Here is a 14,860-nt window from a genome sequence, read left to right on the forward strand (position 1 = left end):
CTTCCTCGAAAACTTAAGAATATTAATCCAGAATGTACCGATTAGAATTACCAAGCCAGGATTGTGGGTGAATCCAGAATAATTAAGAACAGATGTAAGAGTCAGCATTGGCTCGAGAACAGACTCAGGAAGGTAGTATTTGTAAATGATTTAGGTGTTTAGAATTATCACCATTCATTTGTAACATAATTCAGATCATCAGTTTGGTGGTGTTGTTCAATGAAAACAGACTTTGAAACAGGTAAATGAATATCATCCAAGAAGAGCCTGGTTGAACATACAGATTAACGTATATTTGATTTGTTTGACCTCCGTATGTGTATTCAGGTGAATTATGGATTACGAGACCCATAGATGAATGGCTAGCCTCACTATTCATTAACCTAACTATGACATTTACATATTATGAGAGATTTAGATCTATTTCATTGTGTGAGCAAGCAGAACATCAATGCTTAGTGTTCTTAGATAGGAATGGTGTTTTAGATTGGAGTATTTGATGACAAAAGCTTCCTTATGTGCGTAGTCCATTTACATGCACTTTCTTTTCAAAAGGTTATTTGATGAATTACCTTGACAATAAAGATATCTGGAAATGATGAAATTGCAGTAGTAATATTTGGTATTATTATGAGTACTCACAGTATTTGACATGGACATTTTTGCTATTAGCAGAATCATACATGTCAACAGCAGGATAAAAGAATGGGTACTGGAGAGAGGAAATCACACCTTTAGTTGATCGTTAAAAAGAATTCTATGGGATCAGAAGCTTCTATTTAGGGATGGAATGTAGTTTAGTATAACCTTTGTAAGCATAGTCCCAAAAAGATATTTTTCTTCTGCTTGTTATTTCCCATTATCTTACAAGTTCCCTTCCACTTTTCTCAAGAGATTGTGCATCATGCATACCACTTGTCATAGTCATGACCATAAGTGTATCAGTCTTACTTCCGGTTTCCTTGTCTTCTTTGTTTTAATTGCATATAGTGAAGATTGTTTATGAGAAAAGAACAGGTTTCTTCTGCATATTTATTGAAAAAAAAAAGTGAGTGTAAGGAAGCACAAAGAGGATTTATTCAGATGTGTAACAACAAACAAAAGATAGAAAAATAGTAAATAGTAATGATTTAAGGATTTAATGGTGTTCTAGAATGTGTAACAAATCATGCTGCAGTATAAGTAGAACCATGAAGGAAAAGGATTTAGGAAAGGTGGCAGTCCAATTATTTTAAATGTAGTTTTCTGTAGGTGATATACTAGCTAGTTTGTTTCGTTGAGGTTTGTTTTCTAAAATGTATAAAAGATTGATAATTTTTTTGACATCATGATTTATAATACCTCCTGTTTTCCAGAAAGAAGCAGATGGAGCTTTTAAGGTACTCTGTGATGGTTATGTAACGAGTGAATCTGGCACTGGTGTTGTTCAGCAAGCTCCATACTTTGGTGAAGATGACTACCGCGTGTGTTTAAGATATGGAATCATTAGCCGTGACCAAGAACCAGTCTGCCCTGTGGATGATGCTGGACGTTTTGTCCTCCCAGTGACTGACTTTAATGGGGTCCATGTTAAAGAGGCAGATCGAAATATCATCAAAATTTTGAGATCACGTGGAAGATTAGTTCAATCAGAAACTGTCAACCATAGCTACCCTTTCTGTTGGAGGTCAGACACCCCCTTGATCTACCGTGCTGTACCCTCATGGTTCGTCAGGGTTGAACAAATGCAAGAAAGGCTTTTATCTTCAAATGAGAAAACATACTGGGTCCCCAGCTTTGTTAAAGATAAAAGGTATGTAGTTACATTTTTAGGATTACCTGTATGTCTATTGGGAGGGAGTTTGATATTCATAGGGTTTTGTTTCTTAAGCTTTATATGCTGTCCTATAAACTTTTCAGTTTCTTCTGTAAAACTAGAAGTTCTGTTTATGTGTAGTAACTTCTTTTCCACTGAGTAGAACCAGTTATACAAAGGATTAATGCATCCTAGTGTTGAGTGCATACTGCTCTCACATCTGGGTTAGTTTCAAGCTCATTATACTTACTAGACGAAGTCAGGACTGAAGCAGTATGCCTGAACAACTCATTGCCTTGTACCACACTGTTGGTTCACTGTCATTCTTCTGAAGTTATGTTACTCTGGTTTTTGGCTGTGACAGATAGCTGCTTGTGTGTCATCTTTATAAGATAGACCATTTACTACTCAGAAAGTTATTGCTCATATGATTACTGGGTGGTTCTTAGCAACTAAGGGTGGGCTATAGTGATGTGTTATTTTTTTTTTTTTTTCAAACTTGCCAATTAGTAGTGGTGCGATGGGGAAGATCTAACTACTGTGCAAAGGTCTTTATTGTCGGCTAACACTACGTATTGAAAGTGAAAGAAGTTGTTAATAAGAAAACTGTATGGATACTGTAAGAGGAAGATTATAGATCAGAATGCTGATAGCAAAGTTGGAGATGAGTTTGACGTGGCAGTCAGAGGATGTTTCGGACTCTGTTGGGCCCGTTCGACTTAGGTTGCCGACTTAGGCACAGCGACCTTCCAGCACCGCTCACCTTCCGGTGCGGCCGTCGCGCTGGAGCAATGGGCAACCCTGCCTAGGCGTCCACCATCCTGCCCGACAACCCGCCCTCAGGAACTGGTACCTGCCTGTGGGGGCCACGGGAGAACAGCCTAATCCCGCACACCCCAAGCCGACAAGGGGGAGATGACCTTGCGCCTGCCCGGTGGGCCGACACCAGATGTTCGAGGTACGCTCTGACTACTAACCTGTGCTCTTGGACCACATCCTGTGAAGGGAATGCGTCCAGGTTAGGGCTTTGACGCTGCACACCTCTAGGTCCCGGTACGTCAGCCCTAACCCCCTGAGAGCACTCACGCTTTCCTGACACCATGCACCTCGCCAACTCAGGGTAGCTGAGGTTACGTGCACGGTGTCTTTCCCGGTGTATTCCTGTACGCCTTGCAAGACTTCCGGGGTACCGTAGTAGCTGCACTTATAAGCATGTGCAGCCGAAAGCGGGAAGTGAACGCTGGAGACCTGGGTGTCTATAATATAGGTCTCCGTGCCTTTAGAAGCTACGATGTCCGGCTTTCTAAAGGACCCCACAATCGGAATGCGGGGCTCGCAGGACACCTGAAAACCCCTTTGCCTCAGACACCCAGCCAAAAATGCACAGATGTTATCGTGTCTCTTGACCCGACCCCTGTGTGTACGCGGGCACATCTGAGCGATGTGTCCCAACGTACCCGGTTTCTGACAGGTGTCACAGAGGCCGTTTATTTCGGGCCGGCCTCTGGACGCCCTGGCAGGGGTGGGCAAGGCGCCTATCCGCACTTGGACGGCCTTCACATAATCGGCACCGGACAGGAAACGGTTCCCGCTGTTCACCCACCTACTCACTTGAGGCACGGTGGTAGATGGAGCGAGAGCCGCACCGTCAACAGTGCTGATCAGATTGGCACGCCATACGTGCTGACGTTCGGTCTTACTTCCCGCCTGTCGACCGGCAATGCATGCGGGTCCGGACCAGCGCTGCAGTTTGCTCAAGACTGCAGGCTCCCGAACAGCCGCCTGAATTACTGGGTCGGACGAGGTGAGAAGTTTCTCGAACCGCGCTTGTTTGTTTAGCCGGACGGTTGAGACAAAGTCTGGTATGCCCAGCCCACCATCTCCAGATGTCGAGTGGAAGAATGCATAGGGCACGTCATGGGCTAGGCTGAGCCAGCGGCGAACCGCCACCCACACCTGCCTGTCCATGCGTGCTAACTGTGTCTTATATACTTCCCCCAACACAAGTCGATGCATGAGCTTGGGGATCAGATGTTCTACCAGCAGCGCAATTCATTGTTGGGGTTTTAGAGGGGCTCTGGTGATGTTTCTCAGCCCCTCTTCTAGCAAGGCCCCATAAGACTTCCGGCGACCCCCGGCCCCGACGAGAATTCCGAGGTACTTATAATCGTCCTCAGCACTCATGGAGCCGACGGCGCTGCCCAAGACTTGATACGTCCTATTTTTATTGACGTACCAAGTCTTTCGCTTGCCGTCAACCTCCATGCTGAGGGTACGACATTTCCCTGGGTTCACTTGAAGCCCACCCCCCGCGAGGGTCGCAGCCATGACGTCCATTGCCTTTTGCAAGCCAGTGGGCGTCTGCGCAACCAGAACCAAGTCGTCAGCGAAAGCCAATGCTGATACGGTCTTGTCACCTAACTTTACCCCTACGCCGGTCTCCTTCACCCTAGTGATTCCCTCATCAATCACCAGGTTGAAGAGCATCGGCGATAATGGGTCGCCGTGCTTGACCCCACGAGTCATATTAATTTTCTCCGACATCCCATCGCTGCCTTCGATTTTGGTGAAGGCTCGGTCGTACGTCGACATAATATATGACCTGACTAGGGCAGGAATGCCCTACCGCGACATGGCATGTTCGATAGTGCTATGGTTAACACTATCGAACGCTTTGGCCATGTCTTGGAATGCCAGGTGCACACCGTGGGCGTGTGCTCGCGCACGACCGACGATCACATCTAAGATCGTCAAGTTCTCAAGGCATCTGTCGACTGGGACAAATGCCTTTTGAGCCTCGTCGATCTTGATGAGGCTTGAGATGCGGCTGCTCAGTATCTTATGGAGCAGTCGGACTACCGCGCATGAGATTGTAATTGGGCGGTAGTCCTTGGGCTCAGTAGGGTTAGGGACCTTTGGTATCAGCACCGTTCTGTTCGCCTTGAATGGCTCTGGCAGTGCAGACGTAGCAAGCCAAAGGTTGAACATCTTGGCCAGTACCCTCGGAGGAATGGACTTCAGTAACCGCGTCGTCATTCCATCAGGTCCAGGGGCAGATGTTCTAGTCGCCTTGAGGTGATGTGCTACCTCGTCTATGGTTATAACTCTTGCCATTTGTTCACTATATTGATCGTAGTCAGTAATGACACGTTCGTCCGGCTCAGATGGTCGAGAGAAGAGAGCCCCCCAGAAGGGAATGAGGCGTTCCGGCCCAACCGAAGTTGGCGGTACCTCCCAATCACCTTTGAGGATCTGTCCAGCAGCCAAAGACCTATTTTCTCGATAGAGTCTCTGTGTTTTGCGGTATTGCTCCCTTCTAAGCCGATTCCCATGCAAAGGTGTCTCCTCCGCTTGGCGTGCACGGCCTTGGTTCGCTGACTGCCTTGAACCACCTTCACCACGATCCGGGCGGTCTTGGGGCGGGCTGCAAGAACTTAGCATCTGTGATGCATGTTTTGCAGCGGCCCTGGCGGCGGCGAGGCTGTCACCCTGACGCAAGTGGTCCAGGGCAACATTTAGGACGTCCTCGCCCCACGATGTCCTTGTGGGGTCGAGTAGTAACCCGTCGAAGTAGGCAACAGTCTCCGCCATAAAGGAAGCAATCATTTGTTGGGGTTGGGGGATCCGCGGAATGGCTGGGACGGATAAAACCGCGGGAGGAATGGTCGTCTCACTGCCGGGTTCCGCACACACGTACATCCCTGTACGTGGTGCTTCCCCCTCTGTGTCATCCCGCGTGTTGCTTCTCGTTATGGCTGGGACACGCCCCCTAATCGGCGAGCCATCCAGCACCTCACCTTCACCAGTTTCCTGGATCAGGTTCAAGTTCAAGGTCAGTTCCTGAACCCTGGACTTATATGACGCCTTGCGTCGGAGCCCTTTGATCGCTTCGACCGTCCTAGAAGGGACAATCTCCCGCAACCGCTGGTTCAGGCCCTGCCTGGCAAGTAGTGAGGGACCAGCTGCCATCCCGGCCTCAGCCCTGGCGAGGAGCTCAACCTCCTCATCAGACCATCGATCCTTGGACAGAACGTGTCTCGTCGCCAGCTCCTGATGGAATGAGCCGGCATGCGCCTGCCTCACGTGGACCCTACGGCCCCGAAAGCTGGCAAAGGTCTTCCCACAATGTGGGCAAGTGGGTGAACGATCGTCAACTGCTCCAACGTGGTTATTGCTGGCACCCGACATACCAACAGAGGCTGGTACGCTATTCAGCTAAGGAATGGGTTAAGCTTGACGGGTGTCAACGAAGCGAAAACCCGTGACAAAGGTAGACGCTTCGGTTTTGGTCGCACAGTGCTGCTGCCCGAAGGAAGCAGAGGACTGCAGTCAGACGATCGTCTCTGCCGCTGTGCTTCAGCCCACAGGATTACCCTTTAGTAGTTGCCCTGCTATACCAGTAAACGTAGCTGGACAACCACAAAGCTTAGAACTTTTAACCCATTATGTCTTTAACAACTACAACCTTCGGTATAGCGAAGTAGCATGTGGAGACTGTTGCCTTGGCCACCCTTATGAGGGAGTTCCAAATGGAACAGGCATCAAAGATATAGATAGAACAACTACGATCTGCCTCTTCAAAAGGCAAATTTTCTGCTTCCTCTGAAAGTTTCAAAATATTTCCCCATATCTTACTTTTTCCTTTCCTTAACCCTTTTCATATTTCAGTTAATGTATACCCTCAATGTGGACTTTTGTCCATGACTGGAGCCTTCATGAGAAAAAGAAAAAAACTGAGGAATTTGGAGTTGAATTCAAAGATTGTGCAAATAGTTAAAGTCAAAGCAACTTGTTAATGTTTGAAGTGAGCCTTCTTTGGAATAGGTTTTAGCAATTTTTGTCTCTAGAAGAAAAAAGTTTCTTGGTGGCTGCAAAACATGCAAACAAACAACCAAGCATGGCACAAATTCAGAAGTGCACTCCTTCAAAATATGAGGAGGGATGCTGGTTGGTTTACGTACTTGTATGCCAAGGGAGAGGTTGATGTAAGAGGAAAGCTTCTTATGAGATAGGGAAATAGAGTGGAAGAGTACTGGAGGGAGAGAAATATGGAAATAATGGTTGGAATGGTTTATGTAAGGGAAGGCATGTTTGGACAGAGATAAGTGGAGACACTTTTCCCATGGCTACCATTTTGATGGGAGTTCCGAGAGGGAATGGGTATATGTAGTTGTACATTGAACAGCTTGACTTATCAGTATAGGTAGATGTATGTCAAACAGCTTGACTAACTGGTTAGCAAGACCATCATCCTCTTCTTAGAAAACCTGATCTGTAATCCTGTCCACTTTTAATGCTGTGCCACACTTCATAGGGAGCAGTTTCATTTATATTGCAATCATTGAAATATAAGAATGTAAGAAAGAAGTGTAGAGAGTTGGGAAACCCTTCATAGATGGACTGTATTTTGAATTGTGGATTAGCACACAATTGTTGTACATTTAGCAGAAATGTAATGTACTTAAAGAATTTGATGTCAGTTAATCTATTAGCTAGGTCATTTTGCCTTTCAGATTTGCCAACTGGTTGCAGGAAGCTAGGGACTGGGCCATTAGCCGCAAGAGGTACTGGGGGACACCCATTCCTCTTTGGGTTTCTGAAGACTTTACAGAGGTATTTACCTATGTCTGTATATTGTGAGTGTTAGGTTGAAATCATTTTGATATTGGTCTATAGCTTTGTGTGTATGATAAGTTAAATGCAGTAGCAGCAGCATCTTTGAACATTGCTATAACTTCTTTGTGCTGGATTTTTTTTGCAGAAGATTTATATAATAGGAAATATTTGAGAATTGTAATTGATCACAGTTTTGATAGACTGTTTGCTTACTAATATGTTTGCAGATTGTATGTATAGGCAGCATTGCTGAGTTGGAAAAGCTTTCAGGAGAGAAGGTCAAAGATCTTCACCGTGACAATATTGACCACATCACCATTCCATCAGCAGTGCCAGGAAAGCCACCCCTGAAACGCATCTCAGAAGTTTTTGATTGTTGGTTTGAATCAGGCTCCATGCCTTATGCTCAGGTAAGATATACAATCGCCTTATTTTATTGTAGAAAAAGAGGTGGACTGAACCAGGGCATGTTCACCATTTGGAGTAAACCGCCCAGGGTGTTACTACTGTCCTGACTGAGCGAGTGATAAAGTGGTACCCAGAGCCAGCCTTCACCCTTCATGTTAGGATCACTGGTCTTACTTTCTGTCTCATGAAAATGGGACTACCTGGCTTGTCCTACCATCTTCTTACAAGCACCTTATCTCTCACTTATTATCACCACATAGATTCTCTTGCCTCAGAAGCAGTACCAGTCCCTTCCCCTGACCTTTCCCTCTCTGATGGACCTACCTCTTTTCTGTTCACCATACCATCATTTGTGATTTCTTAAGTAAATTCTTTTCTATTGAACACCATCTGTCTAGTACCTCTTCTAATATCTTGCTTCTCTCTGAGACCTAGGTGTATAATGATGTTCTCATTAGCCCCTTTTTCATTTCCAACAATAATCTTCACTTATATGTCCAAGTCAAAGGTGGTGTCTGTGCTTATTCCAACATCAACACACCTGTTGCATGCCTCGAGTTCCTTGAGTCCCCAAACTTTGATGTTATGTGGCTTGAGGTCTGTCTCCCAACTACAACACTTTCCCTCTGTTTCATCTATCCCTCTCCTAATTCTTGAAAGTTTGTATCTTTCTTCAACTCCTGCCATGAGATTGTGGAAATCTTTCACCCAAAAGTCTAGATCCTCTGTTTAGGGGATTTAATTGTTCCCATAGGGAATGGTTGAATTCCTCCCATATTGGTTGAGAAGGAATTTAAGCCCTTACATTGTCCATTCTGTAGAGCAAATTATCACCCACCCGCTCTTGAAGAAGGTGAGTAGCCTTGCAGTAACTTGGGAATTTCCTGCAAAGGTTCGAATCCTACTCTGTGCCATGTGAGAGGTGCAGTGAAAGCAGGTAGTCTGTCCTCACTGTATTACAAAGGTATCATTTCACAGGAGAGCGATGGTATCACCTTTGTCTCAGTCTGACTCATGCCTCCAACTGTCCGGCGAGTGTTCCCACACTTCCGGGTGCCTGCCACCTAATGATTGTACCACACACTAAACCCAACAGTGATAGAGGAGTTAAAAGAAAGTGTATGAAATTAAACATGGCACAGAATTAGGTTATATTCAATTTGATAGACACTTCTTCCCCAGTCTGTTAAATCAAGGGTTTACTGTACTTTATTTTTGCTCCCAAGAGCTGGCTGCACAATTGTGCGCCCCTACCACCAGCTAGACAATGCAATACTTGGCAAGCTGTTGCATCACATGATTACTGTATAACTGTCAGCATCTCATGTGTGGCCTATTTTGATAACTGTTTTGTACCTTACACCATGAAACTTGGGAACTATGATCTGCCATATTTTAAGAGAGAGATTTTTCACTTTCTCCAAAAGTCATAAATGCTTTCCCTTGTCTCTTCTTTTTCTCATTTATAATCCTCTCTATATTTCAATTAAGGACCAGTCTTAATGTGAACTTTTGTCCTTTATTGGAGTCTCCAACATTAAAAAAGAAATAAAAGAAAGTTGTGTCTGAGGATTGGGTGGAAACTATTGTTGTTTCTTTATTCAAAGGAAAAGGTGCTAAGTATGGATGTGGCAATTATAGGAATACGTCTGTTAAGTATACCAGGAAAATTGTATGCAAGAGTGTTGATTGATAGTGTGTGGAATAAGTGGGGATCAAGGGGTTTTTATGAAAGGTAGGGGATGTGTGTATTACATATTTGCAGTGAGAATGATTGTGGAAAAGCATCCAGTGAAAGGTAAGAAGCTTTATGCTGATTTTATTGGCCCGGAGAAAGCGTGTAACTGATTTGTGCAGAATGTATTTTGTAATAGGTTAAGGATACATGGGGCAGGGGAACAATTGTTGGATGTGAAAGCCTTCTGTTAAGTAGGAAATGCATGTTTAAGAATTGATGTAGATTTCCACAAAAGTTTTGATGTACTTGTGGGTGTGAGGCTGGGATGTTTATGTCACCTTGGCTTTTTAACATATATGTGAACAGAGTGATGAGAGAGGTGAAAAGAAAACTGGGGAAATGAGTTGCGGAGATGGAGTGTGGTGTTGAGGTATGGTGGTTATCGGCAAGCCTGTTTGCAGTTGATACTGTGTTGCTTACTATGAATGAAGAGGAATTGATGAGGGTTGTGAGTGTGTTTTATGATGTGTGTGAGCAAAGGTGATTGAAGATAAATGCAATTAAAGCGACAATGGTGTTTAAAAGGAAAAAGATTGAAAGTATGGATTTTGCAGACCTAAAGAGTGAGAGAAGAAAGTGTATTAAACTGGAAGAGGTGACAGGATTTAAGTATTTGAGAGCTATTTTGGGTAATTTTAGTGATATAGAAGGAGAGATAACAGAGAGAGCAGTACAGGGTTAAAAGTAATTTGGTCCCTTAATAGACAATGAAAGGTTGAGATGTGTATGGAGGTGAAGAAAGGATTAAGGGAAAGCATAGTCTTTTTGACCCCTATTTGTGCAGCAGAAACATAAACATGGAATGAGTTACCGAGATTGAGAACTCAGGCTGTTGAAATAGCTGTTTTAGAGGAGCATTTAGTATGACTAGGTGGAATGAAGATAGAAATGAGGGGGTGTATGAGAGATATGGTATGGCAGGGAATGTATTTAAGAGTGGTAAAGTAGATGAAACATGATTCTTTAAGGTGGTTTGGGCATGTGGAAAGATTGCAAGACAGGGAGCTTACAAGGAAAGTGTATGATTAAAGGGAATGGTGTGAGAGGAAGACAACCTGTGACATGGAGAAATAAAATGGAAGAGTGCTGGAGAGAGAGAAATGGTGGAAGAATGCATTGAGTGGTGTATATGAGGCAGGCATGTATGGACAGGGATAAGAAAAGACTTGCTGTTGCCACCTTGGAGGGAAGAGGCATCTAAAATATTCACTATACATACTTAGTTTTATATTCAGTGCCAGAAGCTGATAAATGTAAAATTACCATTTCTTATAATCTCCTTTTGTGTGTTGGATGTACATGGATTATAATCAGTGGAAAATAAGCCTCAACTTGATCTGACATTTTCTGTATTCTAATAGACTTAGTTTTACATCACTTACTCTTCATTAATCATTACTGTTGAGAAATTAGATTTATTTTACTTTTTTACAGGTCCATTATCCCTTTGAGAATAAACGGGAATTTGAAGATACTTTTCCAGCAGATTTCATTGCTGAGGGCATAGACCAAACAAGAGGGTGGTTTTACACACTTTTAGTAATTTCAACAGCCCTCTTTGGAAAGCCTCCATTTAAGAATCTGATTGTTAATGGACTTGTTCTAGCTGAAGATGGACAGAAGATGAGCAAACGCAAAAAGAATTATCCTGATCCTATGGATATGGTGTCAAAATATGGTGCTGATGCATTGAGGCTTTATCTTACAAACAGGTGAGTCAACATCAATACTGATTAGGGTTGTTTTCATGAGAAACATTGAATTATCACATTCTAAGACTCGGAACAAGGAGAAACCAATCAAGCACATTTCCTTCGAGGCTCAGGCTGGGGTGTCATGATGCATATGATTATAACCAGGATGAGATGAAGGAAGAGAATGGTGCACTGTTTGGAGCAAGAAAATTGGCTGTTTTGGGCCTATGCAAAAGCTTTTCTTGCTGCAAGAAGTTTGAATGTTTTGGCCAAAAACAAAATAAAGTTGAAGGGAATCTTCAGGGTATAAATTCTCTGGTAAGTGAGAGATCAAGCAGAGGAAAGGGTGGCACTTCTGATGCAGAATGAACTGTGACTGTGGAACTGTTTACCAGTACAGGGAATTCAGTTCAAGGATATTCTGAACTAGAATGAAATTAGACCTGGGATGGGGGCAGTTTTCATTTCCTGTTTACCTAGGATTGAAAGGAATCAAGAAGAAAGAATGCATTTTGGAAGGAGGTTAATGGGTAATTTAATTAGTTACTTTTGAATCAAGGGATCAAAATGTAGTGCATGGGGTTGTGAATGCGAGGATGGTTAGTTGATGTGACAATTGGTGTTAATGAGAATGAAGAACATCTTGTTGAGCTATATGCAGAGAGAGGATTGGTGAATATAGAATACATGACTTCATAAAGTGTAAAACCACACCATTATTACTGTATTGTTGTTTTGTCATACATTCGCCATTTCCCGCATCATTGAGGTAAGTGGAGGGAAGAAGGGGAAGACCAAATTAGAGATGGCAAAAGGATGGAGTGAGAAAGATTTTGAGTGCTTGGGGCCTGAACTTGCAGGTGAATGAAAGCATGTGCAGGATAGAGTGCATTAGAACATGTGGTATATATGGGGTAGGTAGTAGCTGGTAGGCATTCTGTCCACAAACATACAAGCTCTCCATGTCATCCATGACACCTGACAGCACTTAACTCACACAGCTCATTCTTCATAACTAGATTTCCTTGCAGTGAGCACTATGCACCTCCCCTGCCTTTTGGCAAAATGATAGGAGCGATAGATAGAGATAGTAGGTGGGAACATTTAGGCTGGAGCATTAGGTAGAATTAGTAGGAGGGAGTATTAAGCTGGAGCATTAGGTAGATGTAGAGTAGGAATCTCTGCAAACACTGCATTGTAGTTGCCTTCTTAGTGGCCTGTTAAGGGTGAGGCACCAAAGGCTAAGAATTGGCACTGGAGTACATTAGTTATAGAGACTATTGAGGGAGTTCTGGTTGGGAACGGATCAGCGATATAGATAGATAGATTAGGCAATGTGCTATCATTTGACTGAATCAGGGCTTATGAAGCAACCGGGGGAAACTATGGAAAGGTTTGCTAGGCCTGGCTATGGATAGGGGGCTGTATGAAAAATAAAAACAGGATCCCTTTCATATGGTTCATGCTGCTTTGAGGCTGCATATCTCTCGGGCAGGGAAAGGATATCCTTGTTTGGAGCAAGAAGGTCTTTGACAAGACTTTACTCCCTTCCAAACATTGACGATGCAGCCTTGCTGAGGTGACTTTTTGTCCCATGTAACAACTAGGCGGTTTCTGATAATACTGTTACAAGGACGTACATAAGTATATGTTCATGAGTAGGCTTGGACTTTACAGGTATTAATGGACTATGTTGATTGACTGGTGTGCAACAGAGAGGTTGTTTTGATTTTGAACATGCTGTAAGGAACAGCAGGAGGTATTAAAGAAGTGAAGGTGAGCATGCCTGAAAATGGGGACTTTTGTGGAGAAATACCTTAAGAGAAGAATTGAAGAACAATATAGGGTAAGAGTAAATTAGTGGAAGATAGATAGGAAAGCAATCCTTGAGTGTGCCGGTGAAGTGTGTGTTATGCGTAGGATGTGATGTGGATGTATGAGAAAGGGTAGTGAAACAAATTAAGGAAGTTATTTGTGAATTTATTCGAAAAGTTAGGGAGTGGTACTTAGACAAAGTTAATTATCAGTGAAAAATAGAAGGGATATGTATGATCACCATTGGCAGCAGTGAAATGTGTGATTAGGAGAGGTTCTAGAGGAAGGAGCTGGGATCAAGTGAAAAGTATGAGCTGGAAAAGGGCAAAGGAGAGATGATAGAGTAATGATGAATGGAAATATGAATATATTTTGAAAGGAAGTGAAAAGTGTGCAGAATAGAATAAGAAAGATGGGGTTGACAGTGAGGAGAAGAGATAGGGAAGTGGTATCAGACAAAAAGGTGGAAATGAGATGGACTGAATATTTTGAGGGACTACTGAATGTCTGTTGAGTAGAAGGTAGATGTCGGGTATTTAAGACAACTTGGTTTGCAGAACATGAGAATTAGGCCTTATGGGATGATAAAGATGAAACTTAGTTGTGGAAGCCATGTGCAAGATGAAAGCTGATCAAGCACCAGGAGGAGAGGGGATTGCAGGCGAGCTTCTCAAGCAGACCACTGAATTTCTCCAGTTAGTTGGCAGTCAGATGCTTAGAAGCAAGTAAAACTAGCCATTAACTTCTCTCCTAAGTCAGTGAAGCCAGTCTCAGATTTACCTAAAAACTAGCCATCATAATTGAATTTTTGGATATCACAGATCTATGTTTGCTCTCTTATTCTCTTGTAAAGTCTAATTTTGAAAGTTATTGAGGACAAGGAACTCTTTAATTGGTGTATGGTCTTGTCAGGGATGCTCTATAACAATTCTACAATGCTGAGGTCATATTTTTTTATCATCTCTTATGTGGGTTATATTAATATCTGCTGCTGACTTTTAAGCATCTGATTTAGCTTTTGGTGAACTGTCATGGACATCATTACTATAATTGAGAGGATTGGTTCCAGTTTACTTTCAGTGCGATTTGCAAACTCCGAGGGATAACGTAAGCAAAGTATGACAAATTATCATCATGGGTTTTTGATTTGACGAGTCAATGTTCTACATCTGTGTTAGACTATTAAACTTTCATTATTTTATTGATACATTAGCAAGGAAGACCTTAACTTTTAATCAAGAAAAAAGGACACTTTGTTGTATGTTCAAAGGTAATCGCCTAGTTCTCAGGTTATTGCAACAGCTGATCACAATGTTTATTACTTGTCTTATCCATTCTTTCTACATCATTAGCAGTCGTATATTAGTCAAGTTTTCAGAATCCATGCTTTTTGGTAGTTATTTGGCTATGTTTATGAGTGACACTGTATGCTGAAGTATGAAAGAAGTTTACCATTTTGAAAACTTTCCATAGGTTATATTTACATTGTATTGTTGACTTGCACTCAAGTTAGTTGACTGTAATGGAAGCATAGAAAGTGTAATAATCATTGCTTCTGTCAATTCTTACAGTCCATCAGTGCGTGGTGAGAATCTGCGGTTTAAGGAAGGTGATGTGCATAATTTACTTAAGGAAGTGTTCATCCCGTGGCTAAATGCCTACCGCTTCTTTGTACAACAGACTGAAAGGTAAGGGCATTCTAGATTCTCATGCATATACTCAGTAAGTAGTTAGTCATATATGGATTATCCGCATTTATGCATTCTCCACCAATTTTCAACCACCAGAATAAGT

At 42.9% G+C, this 14,860-nt stretch overlaps 1 protein-coding gene and 1 long non-coding RNA gene across 10 annotated transcripts in view; both read left to right on the forward strand.

The window, feature by feature from the left end:
- Positions 1-14,860, forward strand: part of LOC139762976 (uncharacterized) — a 198,358-nt gene that overhangs the window by 146,538 nt on the left and 36,960 nt on the right. The window lies entirely within an intron of this gene.
- The window catches only part of IleRS (Isoleucyl-tRNA synthetase), a 415,824-nt gene that overhangs the window by 21,708 nt on the left and 379,256 nt on the right, over positions 1-14,860 (forward strand). For all 9 annotated transcript variants that reach the window (XM_071688289.1, XM_071688288.1, XM_071688292.1 and 6 more), the window contains exons 8-12: positions 1,356-1,792; positions 7,309-7,408; positions 7,639-7,821; positions 10,992-11,269; positions 14,638-14,754. In XM_071688289.1, the coding sequence (XP_071544390.1) occupies positions 1,356-1,792; positions 7,309-7,408; positions 7,639-7,821; positions 10,992-11,269; positions 14,638-14,754 (1,115 nt within the window). The remainder of the gene's footprint in view (positions 1-1,355; positions 1,793-7,308; positions 7,409-7,638; positions 7,822-10,991; positions 11,270-14,637; positions 14,755-14,860) is intronic.

Source organism: Panulirus ornatus, chromosome 45 (genome assembly GCF_036320965.1).
Source record: "Panulirus ornatus isolate Po-2019 chromosome 45, ASM3632096v1, whole genome shotgun sequence".
In the NCBI taxonomy this organism is placed as follows: domain Eukaryota; kingdom Metazoa; phylum Arthropoda; class Malacostraca; order Decapoda; family Palinuridae; genus Panulirus; species Panulirus ornatus.